The following is a 20,772-nucleotide window of genomic DNA, read 5'->3' on the forward strand; positions in this document are numbered from 1 at the left end:
CAATTGTAAAGTTTGCGTGTGAGAGATTTAATTTAGTTCTGGAGGAAGGATCCACTCACACTTTTATTATCACACTATCTCACACGTTTGACGTTATTTTTTTGAATAAAAACCAAACCGTGACGGATTTGAAACTAATATTTTGAGGATATGTTCCTCTTACCAAGTTCTACATGCCTACCAAAAATGATCTCATTCCGAAATATAAAACCTCACGATCCACCGGTCTTAATTTCGACGGCCAGAAATCCGCAGATTATCAACGGCTCATTTTCAAAGTAGTAGATGATGGTGTTATACGTTTCGAAATATGCTCATTTTTGATAGGAAAATAGAGTTATGTGATAGTAAGACATCCCAAAGTATTAGTTTCAAATCCGTTACGGCTTGGTTTTAAATCGCAAAAATGATGTCAAATATGTGTGATAATGTGATAATAAAAGTGTGAGGGGATCCCTCCTCATATATGATAGGGGATATAGCCCTTAGCGGTATACACCGAGTCGAACACTAAGTCTGTCTAAGCGGACTGCAAGAGTTAACCTGTTCCCTCAGCTTAGCCTCAACAGCTTGGTGCCCAACTGCCTTTTCCCCCATAGTGGACGAGCACAGCTGGGAGGGCTAGGCAAATTGGGTAAAATCCCAATGTCCATAGGAAGCGGCCTGACATCAACCAATTCCATTCCATTGTGTGCTCAACTGTTTCTCTGTTATTTCTTCTCTTTGCTTCTGTTCGAGAAGGGTGAAAAATGAGTTCAACACAGGGGGGATCCCATTCATTAGCATTTAGGGTAATGAGATTATGTAGACCATCATTTCAAATCGAAAGTCCTCTTCTTGTTGACCCAATTGATTTACTTACTGGTGAAGATCTATTTGATGATCCAATTGCTTCTTCTAGTCTATCTCGACTATTCCCTTCATCTAATCTTACCAATAACAAATCAAATGAATCAGATCTCTCTTATCGTCATCGGTTTCAGCTTCAAAATCCTTCCGATTCCATGGGTCTTTCTGGTCTTCTTGTTCTTCCTCAAGCTTTTGGGTAAGACATCAAAACCTAGTAGTGCTCAAAAAATTTAATTTGTCAAGCTTAGGGTATTTAAATTCGTGTATCTTTCTCTGATGTTTGATTTGATTATGCAGGGCAATTTATCTAGGAGAGACGTTTTGTAGTTATATCAGTATCAATAACAGTTCTGAATATGAAGTCCGAGATGTTGTTATTAAGGTGATCTTGTTAACTTTTATTTTGAGTGCTGCCTCTATGAGAAAACCTAGAATAAGGAACCTCGGGTCGCCCTAACCACACGCTCCGTCCTAATCACTAAATTAGTGGATTGTACAAAGTTGAAACCACGTTCTTTGCATTATGCTAGAAATTTGTGACAATGATAATAGAAAAGCAGTAGCATAGATTTCATTTAAAGTTCTCTAACAAGTATGGTTCAACTGTTAACAGTGAATGAATGAACGCAGGCTGAAATACAAACAGAAAAGCAGCGAATACTGCTTTTAGATACTTCAAAATCACCTGTAGAGACAATACGAGCAGGGGGTCGATATGATTTCATTGTGGAACATGATGTCAAGGAACTTGGTGCACACACGTATGTACTTTTTGCGTGAAATTATTCTACATTGTTTATGTACAAACTGTTTTCAACCGCTGGTTTGGTCATTATCTTTTCCTGGAATATGTAGGTTGGTATGCACTGCTCTGTATAATGATGGTGAAGGCGAGCGCAAGTATCTACCTCAGTTTTTTAAGTTTATTGTTGCTAACCCACTTTCAGTACGAACAAAGGTATAATGGCTAAATTCAATGGACTTGCAAGCTAATTGTATACTGCACCCCGAGCTGATTTGCTGAAGTTATCTCTTTTGGACAAGTGGCCAAATTAGTCTCATTTTAACAAATTTGAATTCTTCTGCAGGTTCGCATTGTCAAGGTATGTTGCGCTTGTTCGTTTCTTTACTGTAAGTTTTAAAATTACTGTTTAAAGTTGATATAAGTGAAGAGAGATAGAGGGACTTTGTAATTCGTATTTTCTTATATTCCTTCAATATGAATGTGTTTAGTTCTACCCCTTGAGTTGAAATGGTTCATATTGGTATATGACGTAATTGTTATTGTCTCATCAAGTCAACAAGGAGACTGACTTTTGGGAATTTTAGGGTGAGATGTCACTCTAGCGACTGTTTGGACGCATGAAATCACAGTTCCCATACAAATGGGAACTTTGCTTATCTCACCGTATATGCTAGACTTGTATTCTACATCTATATTTTCACGATTTTGAAGTATCTAAAAGATTTCTTTATGATGCTAACTAGTAAGCACATACACGTATCAAACAAAGTATTTTTGTGCTTTATGTGAAGTCTAAATAGCATTACTAAATTAATGAAAATCACATGTATCTCAACTTAGGGGCTTAAGAGGTTGGGCAACACATGTTTTACACTTTCTTTCGCTGTAATACTAATACTCCATATATACTTCTTATAGTTTTAAAGGTTATCACTAGATTGTACGGCGATGAGGGGATTAAGATATTTCATTTGTAGTTTCTCGTTGCTAGACTGGTAAAATCGTTGTTTATTTTTTGGTGAAGCTTGAACAAAGCTTATATTGTTGTCATGTATAATCTCTGGCTTTGTACGACATAATTGACACACCAGCTCATACTAATATTTTGACACTGAAAACTGAGAGTAACTAGTCACACTCACTGCTTTGGAGTTTTCTTAAAAGCTGACACATTTTGTCCTGTTTAAATTTAGTATCATTTTGGTATCTTTTTTTGGTTCTCTCACCGTCGGTCAGCGGTGGGAAATTGCTATACCAATATCTCGTTATGACTTCTTGTTTATATATTTGGTCCTCTTCTCAGGAAAACACGTATTTGGAAGCTTGCATTGAAAACCATACGAAGTCAAACCTTTACATGGACCAAGTTGATTTTGAGCCTACTCAGAATTGGAGTGCAACAATACTGAAAGCTGATGAGCATCATTCAGAAGTGGATTGTAGCACAAGGTGGTGTGAAGCATTTATTTATTGAGTGTTAAGTTGATAGTTTCAAGTTCAACAATTAGATGTAATTTCATTGGTATCTATATTTGGTTTTAGCTTCACTTGTTGACCTATTAAAATAACTTATTTGTCTGAGATAGATTTGTGATCCCCTTTCACTTATAGAATAGAGTCTCCCTAATGAATTCAGCCCATGCTGCTAAGTTTAGAGGTTAACGAATTATACCTTTGAGATCTGCTTGCAAGGTTTCTAATTTCCAGTATTTGAAATATCCACATTCCTTTCTTCTGTTTGACAGAGATATTTTTAAGCAACCTGTTCTCATCAAAGCTGGGGGAGGAATTCACAATTTTCTCTATCAGCTTAAGCAGTCCTCAGATGGGCCTGCACAAATTAAAGTTGAAGGTAGCAATACCCTTGGTAAGCTTCAGATAACATGGCGTACGAATTTGGGTGAACCTGGCCGTCTGCAAACACAACATATTCTTGGAAGTGTAAGTATAAATTCATTTTTATCATCTTGTAAGTCAGACCATATTCTTCTGAAAGTGATTCAACTGGCCTGACTTGTGGCCAGAGTGGATGTTTTAAAATCCATTGCTGTGACCCGTTAGTTTAGGACGTGAATGTGATACATGTCAGTCAATCATATATCAGCATTTTTTAATCTGGCTGATGATCCTAAATAAAGCTTTAAACTTGTTGTCAACGCTTGGTGTACCAGGATCCCTCTAATAAAAGTGAAAATGGCACCATCTCCAGCTCATTGTATTATATTGACCTTTCTATTCACTAGATATCTTGCTGTTACTTTTCCAAGAGGCTTCAAGTTGGTGGCTTCTGATGGTACATAGGTGTCTGTTAATTTAATGGTTCACCTTGTTTATATGCCTTTTATGTTATACTGCCATAAAAATATAGGTGTTTATTGAGCCTGTATCTTTACTATATATCCCAGCTGGCCAGCTTGGTATTTCTCTGGAGTAATTAAGTAAATGATACAACAACAGGAAGTAGTTTTATGCAAGTGCTGACAACTTTTCATGCCGAACAAGTCTGACCATGCAAAAAAAGGAAACACCAATTTTAGATACATCCCACCTCATCTTCAGTTTAACGCATCTATGGTTGCAACATGACTGTTTATTTCCTTAGTGTGTCCTACATTGAAGCAATCTCCATTTGTAAAAATTAAAAAAAGAAAAAGAAAAAAAAAACTTCATCTGTGAGATCTGTGTACTTTGAAAAAAAAAATTAATCCTTATTTTTGTGTGCACCCTTTTTTAAGAATCCCCAGTCCTGCTGAAAGTATCGTACATTTTTGCAGCCCTTCACACGTAAAGAGATTGAATTGCAGATTGTGGAGGTTCCTTCTGTCACCCTCTTGGAAAAACCGTTTCTGGTAATTAAATTTATCCTACTCTGATAGATTCGCAACTTGGCTATCTTTTCGTGTTTATTTCAACCACGGTGTTCGTATTTCTATCGCAGCATTCACACTAGTTTTAAAACCCCAAATAGACCATCTTGTAGATCCTTTATAGAAGATGTGATACTTAAGTTGTTCAAGGCTAGTGTGCATTACATGATGAGTGGTACTGGTTAGGGAGGAGACATACGTAGGAAGATGGACCGTATTGTTGACCAGCATGAGCATGTAAATCCTGAAAATAACTTTTAATGTGGTAGCTATTAAGAATTCATGGGCATTCAAGTAATAACAAGTAAAGAAGCACTTCACATACAAATGTTTAGTTACTTGGATTTTACGAACTAACTTATGTTCCCACAGGTAAGGTTAACCCTCACAAATCATTTGGATAGGAAAATGGGCCCCTTCGAAATTTTCTTATCGCGACGGGATCTTCAAGAGGAGAAAGCTGTTATGGTTAATGGTGCGCGGACTCTGGTATGATACTCAATCGCTAGTGTCAGATCTTGAGTGAGTTTGGGGAGGTATTTTGCGAGCTTGGGGACCCATGCTTACTTTTATAACAATCTTTTACAGGCAATACAGCAGGTGGAAGCATTGAGCTCCGTGGAATTCAACCTGGTGATAACTAATATCTGATATTTACCTTGTCAATTTTTGTTACAAAATGGTTTTCTTCTCTCCTTAAGAATCTCTCTTGCTATCTCTCAAAACCAAATATCAAACTAGTTCTAAGACTTCTAACTGAAAAAAACTATCTGCAAATCAATCTTAAAGCTATAAGGAAAGCTAGTCAGAATAAATTGTTATTCTAAAGGTATAATATTGGAAATGATATCAAGCATCCGCAAAAGCTTGGACTTGCTTTGGTTCTTTTTTTTTTTTTTTTTTTTTTTTTTTTTTTTTTTTTTTTTTTTTTTTTTTTTTGTTCTTTAGTTTCTTTGTTGGTTCTTGTGTACTTATCCCAACTGATCCTAAACTATGCCTATAATAATGCAGAATCTAATTGCTACTAGAGTTGGGGTTCAAAAAATCAGAGGAATTACATTAGTAGACCATGGTGATAACAGAACGTATGATCCTGTTCCAGACTATGAGGTTTGTGCTTCTCTTGTCCTTTTACATATTTGTTTATTTATTTTTGGATATTATTTCCCAATTCAGGCGAATGTTAAATCGATAGATTCTTATGCCTAAAATGCCGGTACTTATCATTTTGGGTTTGAACTGCAATTGGATTTATTGTTTGCTCACTGTAAGATTTCGTATTTGGTGATGCAGATATTTGTGGATTTAGATTGATTCAAATATCTGCTTCCTAGGTTTGAAGGATTTGACTTTCTTGGAGGTGTGGTCTCCCTTATGGATTGATGTTCTGTCTAAGCTCATTCATGGATCAATCAGGGTTCTCCTCAACTCTCTTGATGATTTGCACTTCCTTCTTTCATGAATTTGTGAACACGGCATGCTCCTGGTTATTTGTTGCTCGTGTGTTGCAAAATAGATATCTGTATTGGTTTCTGTAATCTTGTCACAGAGATAAAGAATGGTTTTGAGGCTCAAGGTTTTCACTTGATAATTTAAATTCACTTGTACTCAAACCGGGTTCAAAAATATAACTTCCCAAGCTTTAGGGTGCAGGTTCACTTTTCCTTTTACTTTCTACTTTTGACAAGTTTTTGGAACTAGATATCAGTGCTTCACTTTTCTGAAATAACAATCGAGGCCTTAGAGCATCCACAGTGGGCGAGTATAACCAAATTTATGGGATGAGATCCTAACACAGTGGGACGGAGTAAAGATCAAATTTGGACCAAAGACCAAATTCCAGACCAAATATGGTCGCGACCAAATCCCAAATTCTGATATAGTCGGGCGTAAACTTAAATTACGTTTGATGATGGGCGTAACATAAATTTACGCTTGTTAACGGGCGTAAACCAAATTTACGTATGTTGGTGGGGCGGAATTTAAATTTACGTTTGTTGCGGGCGTAACATAAATTTACGCCTGATGAGACGGACAGAAGAATTCCGCACGTTGCCAGGCGGACACCAAATTTCCGCCTGTCTGGGGCGGACACCAGATTTCCGCCTGTACGGGGCGGACACGAAATTTCCGCCTGTCTGGGGCGGACACCAAAATTCCGCCCCTCCCAAACGGACTTTTTTTTTACGCCTGAGAAAAATTATGAAACATGAAATGAAATTTTCGAACGTTAGAATGATAAATTTTTCGAACGTTGGCGTTGGATTGCGTAGCAGATTTTTGACCGTTGGTAAGATATTTATATCTTTCGAACGTTTGAAATTGAATGTTAATAACGGGTTTATTTTATACCTATATATACCACATGAATTCCTTTCACATTTTCATATCATTCATTTGTATTCGCCAAGAAAAAAATAGTATCAGGAAGAAAAAATAGTTTTCCATATTTCAAATCATTTTGAAAATTTTCATCGAATCGTTTTTAATGTCAACACCACGAATAGCAAGAGGTCCAAATTTTACGACAATCGAAGATGTCACGATGTGTAAAATTCATTTATCAATATCTCAAGATCCCGGCGTTGGAGCCGATCAATCAGAGATTGCGTTGTGGACTCGTATCAAGGATGATATTGAAGCTCATTTACCGGATAAACCAGAGCGGTCTTGGAGTTCCTGGCAAAAACGATTTCAGGGAATAAGTAAAGAAGTGGCGTTGTTTTCGGCAAAACAGGCGGAAGTGGAAGGTGAATATCATACGGGATGGGGTCCGGAAATGACCGTGAGTATTCTCTCTGTTTTGAAACAATTATTTTCTAATATTGAGATGCCCATGAACCTAATTGTTTTTAAAAACATTAACAGCTCGAAGAAGTAAACAAACGGTTTAAGGAATGCAATCATGGAAGAAAATTTAGGCACGAAGAGTGTTACCCAATTGTCATAGAAAATATAAAATATAATCGTCGATCGACTTTTGTTTTTGATACGACGCACGATTTGGATAGTAGCGTGAATACCGAGGAAGATGGCACTCAAGTCGAGTCCGGTAACGACACAGATAAAGGAGACATAGAGAATACATACCTTCGTCAGATGGGAAAAAAAGCAGCTAAACGATTGAAGAAAACCGGGCGAGAGAAATCCAACAGCCAAGAGGAATTGATGGGAATAATTATTACACAGCAAGAAAATTTCAATTCTCATTACCGGGAACAATAAAGATTCAAGATGGAACAAAAAAAGGCCGAGTTTGCACAAAAACAAGCTGAGCATGCGGCTAAAATAGCCAAGGAGGTCGCAGACGATGAATTTCGCATCATGATGATGGATCTTTCCAAATTGGATCATGTACAAAAGGAGTACTTCGAACTTCGAAAGGCTTTAATAGTACGGGACAAAAGGAGCCAATTATAATCGTCAAAACGGGATAGTTCAAACCTTAAGTATTAAGTCTAATAATAAGTGATAATAGTTTTAGTAGTTTATTTACGTTTTAATATGTATTAATTTTGTCATTAGTCGTATTATTATGTAATATTTGGGATTTAATTTTATCTTCATTTAATTTAATCAACTTTAACTTATTTTGTAACATCTTACTTTAATTTACCAAGTGATGAGTATATGAAATAGAGTTAATACATTTCTTCGAAATTATTCGTTAAAATAAAATCACATAATTTTTTCATATGGGAAACAACATTTAATTTCAATATTTTTTCCTCGTCTCCAACCTTTTAATTCCCATATTCTGCCCATATATGTTCGATTAAGTCATCGCGCAAGCGAATATGCCTATCTTTGCTGCGCATATGACGTCGGCGTTGCTCAGCTCTAATTTGGGAAAACTCCTCACTGTTGCCTCTTAATATATTAACCGGTGTCGGGTTGCTACGATGATCATAAACATGTGGCCATTCACCGGGTAGACGCTCATCCTCGACTATTAGACAGTTGATACTCCAATTCCGTGATCTTATTATTCTGGTTTCCTATAAGTTCATCTTTCGCTAATAGACACTCCATCCTATCTTTCGTTTCTCGTAATGTAAAATCTCGAAATTGTTTAGTAAAATCAGCATATTCTTGGAATAATGCATAACTATCGCCCTGTCATGAAAAAATGAGATAGATGAGATTTTTTTTTTTTTTTTTTGAAATAACCAATGTAAAGTTGAACGAACACTTACGGGCGATAATTGTTGTTGCGGTGGAATAAGAACATGTTCATCTGGTTTTCCAAGTTCGGTAGAATAGAAGTCACCGCTGTACCCAAATGTTTGGACCTCCCAATCAGGATGTGTCACATATTTTCTGAAATTAGTAACCTTTTTCCAATACTCTAAATATACTTCATACTGCACAACTTGCACCACCTCGGTTGCATCAACAAAACCGTCCGCTAGCAGGAGTTTTGCTTGGTCATCACCCAAATGCCCAATAATTACATGTAGTCTCATGGGAACAGCAAACGAGGGATGGTTTTTCCTCCAACATCTTTCTCCTAAATAAACATTATGCTGTATAACCAAAAAAGGAATATAATTGTAGTGAGTACGTTATTAATTAGATAAATAACGAAAAATAAAAAACTATGTTATTGACGATTAATATTAATGATATAATATAAAAAATCATGTCTAACTCACAACGCCATTCCAAGAAAATATCCATCTCGAGTCCGACAGCCTCCTAGCAGACTTTCCCATCTCAGAACTGAGGACGTCGGTGTATGATTCCCATGGGTGCCATGTCACTTGGTCAATCGTCAGCTGATTCAGTAAAATCCTACAACGAATAATATCATTCTGACACCTCCTTCCATTCCATCTGGAAATTACAGGCCATTTCTGTTCATTACCGTTCATTGAGATGTCTGGTCGACATATGCCTAGGTATTCATACCCCCAAAACTAGTCCATAAAATTAATGAATCAAATTAATATATCCAAGGAAATAAACTTAAATGAAAATATACTTTACGTTGAAAATTAAAATAAAATCGATTACCAAAATACCTCTAATATTTGGAAGGGCCCGCTTAGTGCCTTCTGTTGTTTCCTACAAGCTTGTCGGAGACCTGCATACAATCTCTAAAAGGAACTACCGCCCCAGTCAAGGTCTTGTATTTTATCAATTTCTTCGAAAGCAGCTAACCATCCAGCATCAATATAGTTCTTTGCATTAGGAAAGAAAAATTGACCCAAAACATACATAAAAAAGGCAATTGCTATTCTATGGGCGAGGAGAGAATCTTCATTAGCCGCCACCAACTTATCTTCTTTGAAGTATGAGCTTAAATATGTAATTGTAATTGAGTTTGATATCCACGACGCGCCTCTTGTTCCCTGTGTGATATCCGGAAAAATCTTCTCACGGACATAGTCAAATTGGTATAGGCTCGAATCATACGGAACTACATAACCATCACCGATACTCAGTCCAGTTAACATGACCCAATCTAATGGCGTGAACCCCATCTCACCAAATGGAAAATGGAACGTGTTGGTTGTATCCCAAAACCTCTCAACAATATAATCAACAACGGCATGTTGGGTAACGTTACACTCTATGTTCAACAATTTTTCCCACCCCGCTTTTTCAATCAAATATTTAACTCTATGACAATGTATTGAAATAAATTTATAATAATGAATTACCGATGCCAGACATCCACGATGTTTAAACTTAAATGTTGGTGCGTCTGAAAATGTAATGTCTTCAGTAGCGTGCGGCTTATCATCTTCCACTATAGGAAACCTCCCTAACCCGGGGACGTCGACCTCCTCAATTTGACCGGTAGAGATTAAGTTGTAATCAGCTTCGGTAGATTTTTGTCTCTTGTTGGTCTTTTGGCGACCACTAAACCTCGATATAAACTTGTTCATTCTACGCACAAACATGTTAAATACAATTTCATAATTAAAAGACCAATCCACGAACCATAATAGACATAAATTTAACCGAACAAAATTTCAACATCATAAAATTCCATAAACATAAATTTAACCAAAAAAATAATTATCCAATTAACTATATTTATAACTATTTATAATTAACAAAAAATTCAATTAAAATACGAAACTAAACTAACAAAAAGATAAATTAAATTAAATCACGTAACTAAATTAACAAAAAATAATTATCCAATTAACTATATTTATAACTATTTATAATTAACAAAAAAATAAATTAAATTACGAAATTAAATTAACAAAAAAATATATTAAATTAAATCACGTAACTAAATTAACAAAAAATAATTATCCAATTATTAATATTTATAACTATTAAATAAAACAAAAAATTAAATTAAATTACGATTAACCCAATTTTAATAAGATTTGATTAACCCGATATGATATAAAGTCTGATTCAATTTTCAACGTAAAAACCCTAAAAAAATTCGAACAAAAAATACATTACCTGCGCATATTATTACACAAATTGAAATAAATTCGAACAAAAAATACAATACATGATATTATTATTACACAAATTGAATAAAGAAAGTAGAAAATACATACCTTATAATGGAGTTTTTAGGGTTTTTGTGGAGTTTTTAGGGTATCTGTACGGTTGGTAGATGGGAATGGAGAAGAAGAATATGAACTGAAGAGGAGCCGTGAAGCAAACAAGAATATGAACTGTGTATGAACTGTGGAAGAAAGAAAATGAACTGAGAAGAAGAAGCCTCGTGTAGAAGAGATGGGTTGTGGTTGGGAAGGAGAGGCGGTATTGGTGGAAGGTGCGGTTCATTAAGATTACGCCCGATTTGATCGGACGGACAGGAAACCTCGCCATAACCCTAAACCCTAATGAAACGGAAATTTTGGTTACGCCCGTCTCAGGCGTAATAATTTTTTACGCCTGACAAATTCATCACGCGGACAGAACATGTCCGTCCGTAAAACTCATCACGCGGACACCAAAATTCCGCCCGTCTGATCTCACACGTGCTGTGTGACCGTGTTTAACTCGGACGGAATTTAGATTTACGTTTCTTCGAGCGGTCATTTGGAATCCGTCTGATCAACGGGCGGAATTTAAGATTCCGCCCCTTACCAAACGTAATTTTTATTTACGCTTGATAACAAACGTGATTTATATTTACGCCCGTTTGAAACGTAATTTATAATTCCGCCCAGAAATGAAACGTAACTAATACTTCCGCCCGTCTTCATGCGTAAAACTGTTTTACGCGCGACCAAATTTGGTCTTCTCCCCGTAACGTCACAATACAAATTAAACTCATATTTAGTCTTTTTTTTTAGTCTTTGATCTTTGAGTTTAGTCGTACCATTACAGTCGCTCTTAAAGAATATGTAAATCCCATAATGAGAATATATTGGGTCAGATATGGAAAGCTAGGATTTGGTATTTGTTGAAATGGAATAGTTTACACTTTTCATCTCTACTGCACATTACCACACTCGCGGAGTGGGCATAAATCATGAAAATTATGTAAAGAACACAACACTGCTCTAAAGCTTTAAAAATTGCTATGCACGGAGCTCATTATTTAAGACATCTAAACCGTGTACAACAAAAAAAGAAAAAGACATCCTAAACCAGTTGGACCAATTTCAGAAATTTAAAAATATACTAGAACACCACTACCACGGTGGGGAGGACCCACCGAAGAAAAACGAAACATGTTCCAAAAAGTGAAAGTATCATTTTTTTTCTAAAACGGAGGGAGTACATCGTTTTATTAGTTGCAATTTAAAGTAAGCTATGCATAAACCAAAATATGGATGCACAATGTATTATGCATCCTTTGTGGTAGTTTGCATAATAGTTATGCGTTTAATTTTCGAAAATTGTGCCTAAAAGGATAAACACCTCCGAATTTTTCGTAAAAACTCCAAATTTGATATTATTATTTGTTCCAACGAGATAAAATTTGTAAAATTCCAAGACACGGATTTTTAAATATGTTATACTATTCTAATTTGTTTGCCAATTATACCCCTGAAAAAATAGGATACACTAAGGAAAAGGTATTTTCGACATTTTCTGTGCCAATATATCAAATTGCACATTTGCGTTACACTACAATTTACAAAAAAAAAGTGGCCCATGCGTTACTCCCTCCCTTCGGGCCTCCACTCGGTCGCCCAATCAAGCAAAGTATTCATGCAACCAAATAATACCACGATTCTCTAGTTTGTGCTTTTCTTTTTCCATTCAATCAACTCAAGATGATGCAACTCTGGCAGAAATCAAAGCAGTTTACCACTGAGAAGTTCAAGGCAGATTCAACCTAGGATTCCATCACATGAAAGGTGGAAATTTTGAAGCAGTTGATTTTGTCCTAGGCAATTTGATCAAAGTCGGACATGATCAAAACAAAACGACAAGTAGTCTAGCTAAGTTTGCAGTTCAGCCTCTTTCTCTTGATAACTTAAATTGGAGAGGGCCCAACTTATTACAGCTTATCAAACTCTCTGGTCTGTCAACATTAGCAACTCTAGATCCTATGTATCTTAATGATGAGGTCTTGCATGGTGCTACTGCTAGCTTTATCCCGGCAGGCCAAACGTTTATTTCGGAGTAGCTGGCTTTGTTTTCAGCTTAAATCAACTCTGACAATAACAAAGAACATGTTATCAACGAAAAGAAGAAATGATGTAGCAGGAAATTATATTTATATATACACTTGCCAGGGTAAGTATTTTATATGTACAAAAAAACATATAAAGGGTTAAAGGTAGTTCTTAACTATAAATCTAGGCAATTGAAATTCATTCAAAAGTTGTTAGAAAGTAGATGGAGTGGGAGCTCTGGAAAATGATGCGAGCTGGAGATCAGTTAAGCTCGAGTCCCGGCGAGTATCAATGAGTAAATGTAGCATTCCTTTTCTACTGGCAATAAAACAACTTTATCTTCAAGAGCGACTTCAATATTCTATTGTTGGAACTGCATTATATTTCCTTCATTAGAACGCATGTGTTTGTAGTTGTTGAACATTCCCCCCAATGGTCATGAGAAGCTCGTCAAGTAACCGTCCAATTATTGGAAATTTCTGTGGACATTGCCAAAGCAGAGGATATTCGTATACAGGTACATCATGGACAGAATATGGGAAAAGAAAGACCAATAACAGTTTCGAAGTCTCTATAATTTGGAAAGAAAGAACTGAAACTCACTAACATTTAGGCCTGCGGAAAATTACCTCTGCAGATTCAATGAAAGTTCCATCCAACATGGGATCAGGAAGATAACTCAGCACTGCACTAAAGCCCCTACGAACAGGAATGAAAATTAGATATCTCATCAGCAAGGTCTACAGACTTGTATATGTAAATACATGTCTGCTGCTTAATTTTCGAAAAAAGAAGAACTTAAACATGTATACATTCTCTAATGGAACCCAAATTTACATTAACTCACCTATCATGAACGCATAGAAGCATATAGCAACGGAGAACATGAAAGACAAGGCGAGGAGAGTAGTCTTGGTTTTTTGCTAGAATTGTGATCTTTGGTGAACAGGAAAGTACTAAATTAGATAGGTCCGAAGTTTCACCTCCTAAAGATAGTCCATATCACAGAGAAAAAGACTAAATGAAATGAAAAATAAAATTGCTACAATAGGACTTGGGACTTATAGTGTGATTAGGCATACCATCTCCCTCCATGCTTTCATCAATCCAGTAAGAAGATCATCGCACATTGGACTACAAATGTAAGACATACCATATTCATTTCGCAGAATAGCTTCCAGTATATGCATTCCAATCTGTGTCGTCGTAGTTCCAAGTAAGAAAAACAAAAATAAGATCTCGTATGATTCCTACAAAAAGAAATGCTAATAACAAAAACTCTAGCCATTAATTTTAGTTCTAGTGGTTTTGATGGATTAATTTGAGCTGGTCATCATTTCAGACACCCAATTAAAAGTTTGAAAGAAAAAAGAAACATTTAACGTTATCAACAGTGTCAAGATTTTCTCCTACCACTCTAGTGAGCTCGTTCCCAGTATCTGTGCAGCTCCAGCATGCCTCCGAAATTTGGTTATCAACGGCCCATTTAATGATCTTAGGTTCTCTAGCCTAGGAAGATGAACTAAGCTTCAGTTCCAAGTGGCAATAATAACCTTCTACTTAGTAAAAGCTGGCTGAAAATAGCACCTGGCACATGATCCCAATGACAGAGAGAGCGACAGCACAGATATTGTCAAAATCCTCTAATGGGCTTTTAAACTTTATCACGGGTAATAAGAAGATGGGAACTTGAGCTACATTGATCAAAAAAACTAAGCAGATGTTATTGAAAGTAAACTATGCGAGCTATATCTGTGCATGTGCAAGAGTGAGTGTGTGTGTGAGCGAGAGAGAGAGAGAGAGACATAAAGAGCTCACAATCGATGAGTTTCTCCCTCGTAGCTGAGTTAGCAGCAATGCTCTGAAATTACATCAGTGACTCAGACGAAGAAGAAAAAAGATTCCTATAATACATAAGTAGGAAGGAAAAATATTTTTAGAATAATCTATTGACCTGAATTAGGGTGAGGACGTTTGCGATACGTTTGATAGATCTGTATTTAAGGCTTCCCTCGACCATCTTTCTTAGAAAAGCCAAAATTTCCTGTTTCAAGGAACCCAGTACACCTCAAAAATCATACTTATTTGGTAAAACACTCAGATAAAAAGAGATTAAATGAATTCAACAAACCTGCAATAAGATGGACATTGTGCCAAAAGAATAGTACAGCATGTGTCCAGCATCATTATACATCCTTGGATTTTCTTCTCTTATCTGGCTCCAATAAACAAATCATCCAAACACAATTAACTCCGAAGCAACTAAAATCCAAATCACATTTCAGATTAGCACGAAACCCAAATGCACCTAATTGATCTCTATGACTACACCATCTGGAAAAGATCTTTAAGTAGAACTGCCTCATGCATAAGAAACAATGACAACCAAATTATAAAAACCATAACCAAAACAAGCTGAGGGTACCCTAGTTGTTTCATTCAGGCACAACTTCAGATATTGCCGAACTCCTTATCTTCTCTGCCCCCAAAAGCAAGAAGTTCATACATACCACAAAGACAAGCCCTAAAACCAAAATCTAATATAATCTAAACCCCAAGTCCTGAAAACCAAAATCATAAAAAAGCTCTTCTTCTTTTTATAATTTCAGAATTGCACAAGGGTCTAATAAAATCATCAAAACCCTAATGGAAAATCTCTAAATAGTGCATAACTCATCATTTGAACTGAATTCAATAACAATGCCCGAAATCTGGAAACCAGAATAATCAAAAGGAAAACTAAATAAAAGAAACCCTAGAAACAAAAATCATGAAATTATTATAGAGTGAGAGAAAACCTCAATGAGGAATCTACTAAGACATCTAAGAGCAGTTTCTCTAGAACTTTCGTCTTGAAGTTCCAAGATTACTCGAGGTATAGCCATTGGCCTTATCATCCACTTTGTTTTGAGTTTCCCTTCTCCCTTTTTTCTGTCTTTCTCGCGTGAAAACTCTACGAAACAACAAAAAAAATAAAAATAAATAAATAATTAGGCTACAGCAATGAACAAATTGAAAAAAAAAATAGGGCTAAATTTGAGATACAAACGTCGATTAAAGTCTGATTCAGCAAGAAGATTTAAGCTTCTTTCTTCCCATGTTCCATCTTCTTCAATATTGTACGTCATTTTTTTTTTGTTTTCGAAATATTTCTACCACTGTTTTTTCCCTCGCTTTGATAGGTTAAAACTTTGGGGAATTATCGTCTGGTCCATAGCCGGGCGGGACCACAACAGATATTTCTTTTTGGAAAAAATACGGTTTAGTCCAAAATCCCATCCAAATATACTAGTTAGTCCTAACCTATTCAACTAGATACAAATTAATTTTTTTTTATAGAAAATACATAAATAACCTTCATGCTTTACAATTTAGTCCAAATATTTGAAGTTTAGTCCAAAGTGACTCATGATGATGTCAGCAGTTTTAAATAATATAAAAAAGATTAAAATCAATTTATCTTTCGAACCGTTTGCCAAAAATTCGCAAACTTTATATATTCGAAAAGCTCTTTCCGGGAGCTACAAAAAGAGTACTCATATGACTATATAATTCTCATTTTTAAAGAAACTTAGTTTACATTGGTGTACAAACATGTACACGTATACAAAAATACAACCTGTGTACAACCAAACTCATTACCAACACCAGCTCCAACGCTCGTCCACTCTTAACCCTGCTGCCGCAAACAACTACAACACCTCAACCATTCAACACAAATACATACACCTCTGCAAAACATGCATAAAACCAATTATTCATAACCACACACAAATCTACTTTTTCTTGGAAATACACTAGCGCATTACAATGTTCACTCTTAGAAATCATGCATAAGTCGATCATCGATAACCACACACAAACCTATTTTTTCATGGGAATTACACAGGTGCACCAATACGTAAACCCCTCCAAAACATGCATAAAATCGAACATTCATAACCACACACAAACCTATTTATTCATGGGAATTACACTGGTGCACCAATATGTACACCCCTACACACATGCATAATATCGATTAACACACACAAACCTACTTTTTCATGAGAATCACATAGGTACACCAATACGTACACATGCATAACCAAGCTAACACATAACATGATTATGAAGCATAATGTTACATGGATTGCACACACAAGTAGCAAAAACATATATCGAGTTTATCAGCTGACAAAATAGGACATTTTTACCCTATTGCCCATAAAAATACACGTGTTTCAGAGAATAAAGCATTTATGACCATTGTATACCATGTCAGGACAAACGGAATAACACGCATGCAACTATGTACACCTAAACGGAATAACATAACATGTGTGTACAACTATGTACACATTAGTGATTTCCCAAATTTCTTAGACTTCAAAATGAATAACATGTGTACAACTATGCAGACCTAAATAATCAACATGTGTACAACTATGTACGTATTAATAATTCAAAAAAAAATGTGCACAAACTAGTAAAGAAAGTGTTTAAATCTAAAGATTGTAGAGAGCCAGATAAGATATCAAAGAAAAAGTGTACCTTGAATATATAACTTCATGTCCGCTCCATTTAACACAAGCTATTGCATCCGTGTGTCCCGTAAGAAATAAAACACATCTTCTGAATGAAATGTCCCAAACACGTACATCCCCATCTTTGCTTAAAGTTGCAAAGTGGTGGCACGGAGAATTTAAGTGTAAAGGCTCCCATGATATGGAAGTAATCCATTTTTTTGCCCTGAAATACGAGCAATAGTATGAAACTATTCTTAGATCAGTAGCATATAACCTAGAGCCATTCTCATTCCAAGAGCGTGGTGATAAATAAGATCAATAAGTGAATTTACTTTACTTTGAGTGGTAGTCCTAATTGCTTCCCTGTCTATGTGTCCCAGCTTATAATTTCCCCATCATTGCTAACACTGACATCAGGTGACCAACCCTGGAAATTTCAAACACATTTTTACTTTGTAAAATCATCCAAGGAGTCACCCGCAGCAGTATCTTCCACAAACTATCCAAAAACTTATTTACTTTACGTCTATGTGAGTTCCTTGACGGGCAGAAAGCTCTTTACTAGTGTTTTCACCCCACAAATCTGCATTGCCAATAGTAGGCCAAAACAAAAAAAGCACGACATTATTCACATTCTAAATTGGGTCTATAAAGGGGGCACTATTATGTACACATGTAATTTCTGTCACATGTGTACAACAATGTACATATATATTATAGGTGTACCAATATGTACACATCTAGTTTAAACATGGATGCAAGACAACAAGATCTTTCCATTTAACAGTTAACAACTTCACTAGTAGCATAAGTGGTACAACAAGCAAGAAAGCTCACCTCAGTATCATGCATATCAAAAAGCATTTTCAGCTCAGCTTTACGGGAAAGGGAAAAGTGGCCACTTCTTTTACAAGTTCATCGTACAACTGAGCTTTTAGCATTTTTCCACTAAGAAGGTACTGAAAATCAAATGCCCAATAAATGAGACTCATACATTAATGTCCGATACATATAGATGGTTGCTTTGCTTCAAAAAAAAGAAAGAAAAAAAAGATGGTTGCTACATTCTCAACAGATTCATAACAAACTGAATCGACGGTACATGGTTTTCTCCTTTTTTGGCCGATGAATTAATGTCCAACCGAACAAGCATCTTGCATCAATAGTTAATAAAGCAACTATCATATGCACATTGTAAGGTATGATTTCTTAAGATGCCATGAGTTTCGTAAAGCCAACTACGTCACAACTTTGTCTATAAGAAAAAAACTACTTTATCGCAGATTTTTACAGAATTCTTATTTTATTAGCAAAAATATATTTATTAACTTGAAATTTTGTATACCAGTTAGTTACATGTAATAAGGAAATATACGGATAAATTTTAGTCTGGCAAGAATAAACATTTGTAAAACACAACTAAAACAAGCATTAACATTTTAGGCATGCAAAAATACATTGTCTGGCTAGAAAAAAGATTATAAGGTTATCTAATTTGGTTTACGGTTCAAAATGATAGGCATATTCTACACTAATCTACCTCCATGGCTCACCGCTCATGCACGCATACATGTCACCACGGGAAAGAATCATAACCTGGTCTACCTTCACTTTCCTATATATTTTATGGGAAAGAATGGCTAGCTTGTCGTACACAAACTAGGTAATAGCCCTCGGCTACTCAAGCACACTGTTTAGTCAAACTTGGTAACTCACTTTATTCTTCTTGTCTTGATTTGGGGGCACTGTTTGGTCAGTCATCTCAATTTCCTTTGGGACTCAACTTCTAATGATGTCTATGATATATAATATGACTATATACAATTGTATCTCAAAATGAAATCTGATCTAATACTCATATACATTGGTCATTGAGTGCTCAATCACTAATGATTTCCATATACGGACATACCAGCACATCATTTTTGGTATTAAATTGGATCGAATGTGAACTACACAACTGTTACATATCCTAAACTCCCACTCCTATTTCTCTCAATTGTATTCGACCTGTAACTGCACCATTAACATCATTATTTCTAAATATCATAACCTTCTCCTATGTCAGTTTAACATCATACATAATTTAGCTTCAATTCATCACAATTTTCAAACAGTGAATCTAAGTTGTACAAGGAACCCTTAATTCAACTTAACACAATCATTTCTACTTCAGCTCTAGGTAGCACCAATAAATAATCAACCAAATCAATTTAATTCCATACAAGCATATAAATCAAATATGAAACTCTAAATTCAGATTATGTTGATTACCTTTTCTTTAGAGATTGGCACAATCACTCGAATCATCACCACCACCATCAGTTCCATGAACCATATAATAATTCTAACTCCTCATTATCTCTGACTTTTTCTTTCTTTCCTAATTCATATATCAGCAACAACACCACGATCTAATTCATCATCACAACTCTAAGAAATCAAATCATCACCTACTCCATCTAGATTTCAATTCAGGTAACCCTAACTCTGATTCCGTTTCACCTTTTCTCCGGAAACTCTAGCCCAAACAAAAAAAATCAACATAACTAACAACACCTTCCTCTATTCATCTAATTAACTATTTGTTTTCACAGTTATGATGCACGAGTTGCAGTTCCTTCATCAGAGAAAATAATGGAGAATGGAAAGAAGAAGAAAAGTTTCTCCCGGTCTCTCTCTATCGCTCTCGCTCTGAATCTCTCTTGAAATCTGAGATCTATAATCAGATGAACTCAAAACGTTTATAACTCTGAAGGGTAATTTTGGTAGTGATAAAATTCTGGAATGTTTGAATCGGCGAGAGTTTGGATTAACTCGTTTAATATTTGGACTAAACTGTTTTAGACGGGTGAATTTTGGACTAGAAAGTACTGGGCTGGAAGGGACAGGACTAGAACGTCCAAAGCCCAGGAAAAATGGGATGAAACGTTAATTTCTACATTTTTTTTATTTTAAAGGTGACCGCAACAGTTTGATCCAGCAATATTTATTTATTTATTTATTTTTTTTTTTAAGCATGCATATATAATAAAAACAACTAAATTGTTATTACACGTGGGAAGGTGACTCCTCCGGAGTCGCTTAATAGAATTTGGTTAATAGAAGCCGGGTTCGCCTGGTCCCATATTGTCGTTGAGTAGTTTCCGGATTGGCTACTATCTGCCGCATAGTTTGCTAGACCTTCTGCTGCTTGGTTTCCTTCCCTATAATTGTGTTGAATAACACAAAAAGGAATTTGACTCATT

At 35.8% G+C, this 20,772-nt stretch overlaps 2 protein-coding genes and 1 long non-coding RNA gene across 9 annotated transcripts; 1 reads left to right on the top strand and 2 right to left on the bottom strand.

Moving 5' to 3' along the window:
• Positions 1–660: 660 nt before the first annotated feature.
• Positions 661–6,125, top strand: LOC113297766 (trafficking protein particle complex subunit 13-like). Its single transcript, XM_026546344.1, has 12 exons — positions 661–1,045; positions 1,147–1,231; positions 1,480–1,610; positions 1,705–1,807; positions 1,938–1,952; positions 2,898–3,043; positions 3,340–3,535; positions 4,369–4,443; positions 4,834–4,950; positions 5,050–5,094; positions 5,473–5,571; positions 5,755–6,125. Exons 1-12 carry the CDS (start codon positions 750–752, stop codon positions 5,773–5,775), a joined length of 1,329 nt encoding a protein of 442 aa, XP_026402129.1. The 5' UTR covers positions 661–749; the 3' UTR covers positions 5,776–6,125.
• Positions 6,126–12,967: 6,842 nt separating this feature from the next.
• Positions 12,968–16,162, bottom strand: LOC113297767 (cell differentiation protein rcd1-like). Of its 7 annotated transcripts, XR_003333675.1 has the most exons (12): positions 16,066–16,162; positions 15,815–15,969; positions 15,148–15,231; positions 14,971–15,060; positions 14,835–14,877; positions 14,604–14,728; positions 14,430–14,525; positions 14,099–14,212; positions 13,864–13,952; positions 13,646–13,715; positions 13,193–13,495; positions 12,987–13,055 (listed from the first exon to the last, which is right to left on the bottom strand). XR_003333675.1 is itself a non-coding variant. In XM_026546348.1 (11 exons), the coding sequence occupies exons 1-11, from the start codon at positions 16,142–16,144 to the stop codon at positions 13,050–13,052; spliced, it is 951 nt and encodes a 316-aa protein (XP_026402133.1). In that variant the 5' UTR covers positions 16,145–16,162; the 3' UTR covers positions 12,968–13,049. The 7 variants fall into 7 exon arrangements, 4 of the variants coding, with proteins under 4 accessions (XP_026402133.1, XP_026402131.1, XP_026402130.1 ...); XM_026546348.1 differs by lacking the exon at positions 13,193–13,495 and having other exon boundaries at positions 12,968–13,055; XM_026546346.1 differs by lacking the exon at positions 12,987–13,055 and having other exon boundaries at positions 13,087–13,495; positions 13,646–13,706.
• A 1,393-nt stretch (positions 16,163–17,555) lies between these two features.
• LOC113293088 lies at positions 17,556–20,215 on the bottom strand. The gene is made up of 4 exons (XR_003332039.1): positions 19,799–20,215; positions 18,362–18,483; positions 17,862–18,107; positions 17,556–17,747 (listed from the first exon to the last, which is right to left on the bottom strand). It is a non-coding gene; the product is annotated as an uncharacterized LOC113293088 (long non-coding RNA).
• Between the last annotated feature and the right edge of the window lie 557 nt (positions 20,216–20,772).

This window comes from Papaver somniferum, chromosome 7 (genome assembly GCF_003573695.1).
Source record: "Papaver somniferum cultivar HN1 chromosome 7, ASM357369v1, whole genome shotgun sequence".
In the NCBI taxonomy this organism is placed as follows: Eukaryota; Viridiplantae; Streptophyta; class Magnoliopsida; order Ranunculales; family Papaveraceae; genus Papaver; species Papaver somniferum.

What these genes read in the sequence shown, in the direction of transcription:
- LOC113297766 (XM_026546344.1), top strand. Translation starts at nt 750, where the DNA reads ATGAGTTCAACACAGGGGGGATCCCATTCATTAGCATTTAGGGTAATG. An exon ending in GAAGTGGATTGTAGCACAAG is followed by an intron (nt 3,044 to 3,339) that starts GTGGTGTGAAGC and finishes TCTGTTTGACAG; the next exon opens with AGATATTTTTAAGCAACCTG. An exon ending in TCTTGGAAAAACCGTTTCTG is followed by an intron (nt 4,444 to 4,833) that starts GTAATTAAATTT and finishes ATGTTCCCACAG; the next exon opens with GTAAGGTTAACCCTCACAAA.
- LOC113297767 (XM_026546345.1), bottom strand. Translation starts at nt 16,144, where the DNA reads ATGACGTACAATATTGAAGAAGATGGAACATGGGAAGAAAGAAGCTTA. An exon ending in CAATGTCCATCTTATTGCAG is followed by an intron (nt 15,061 to 15,147) that starts GTTTGTTGAATT and finishes TCCTTGAAACAG; the next exon opens with GAAATTTTGGCTTTTCTAAG. An exon ending in GGAACGAGCTCACTAGAGTG is followed by an intron (nt 14,213 to 14,429) that starts GTAGGAGAAAAT and finishes ACGACGACACAG; the next exon opens with ATTGGAATGCATATACTGGA.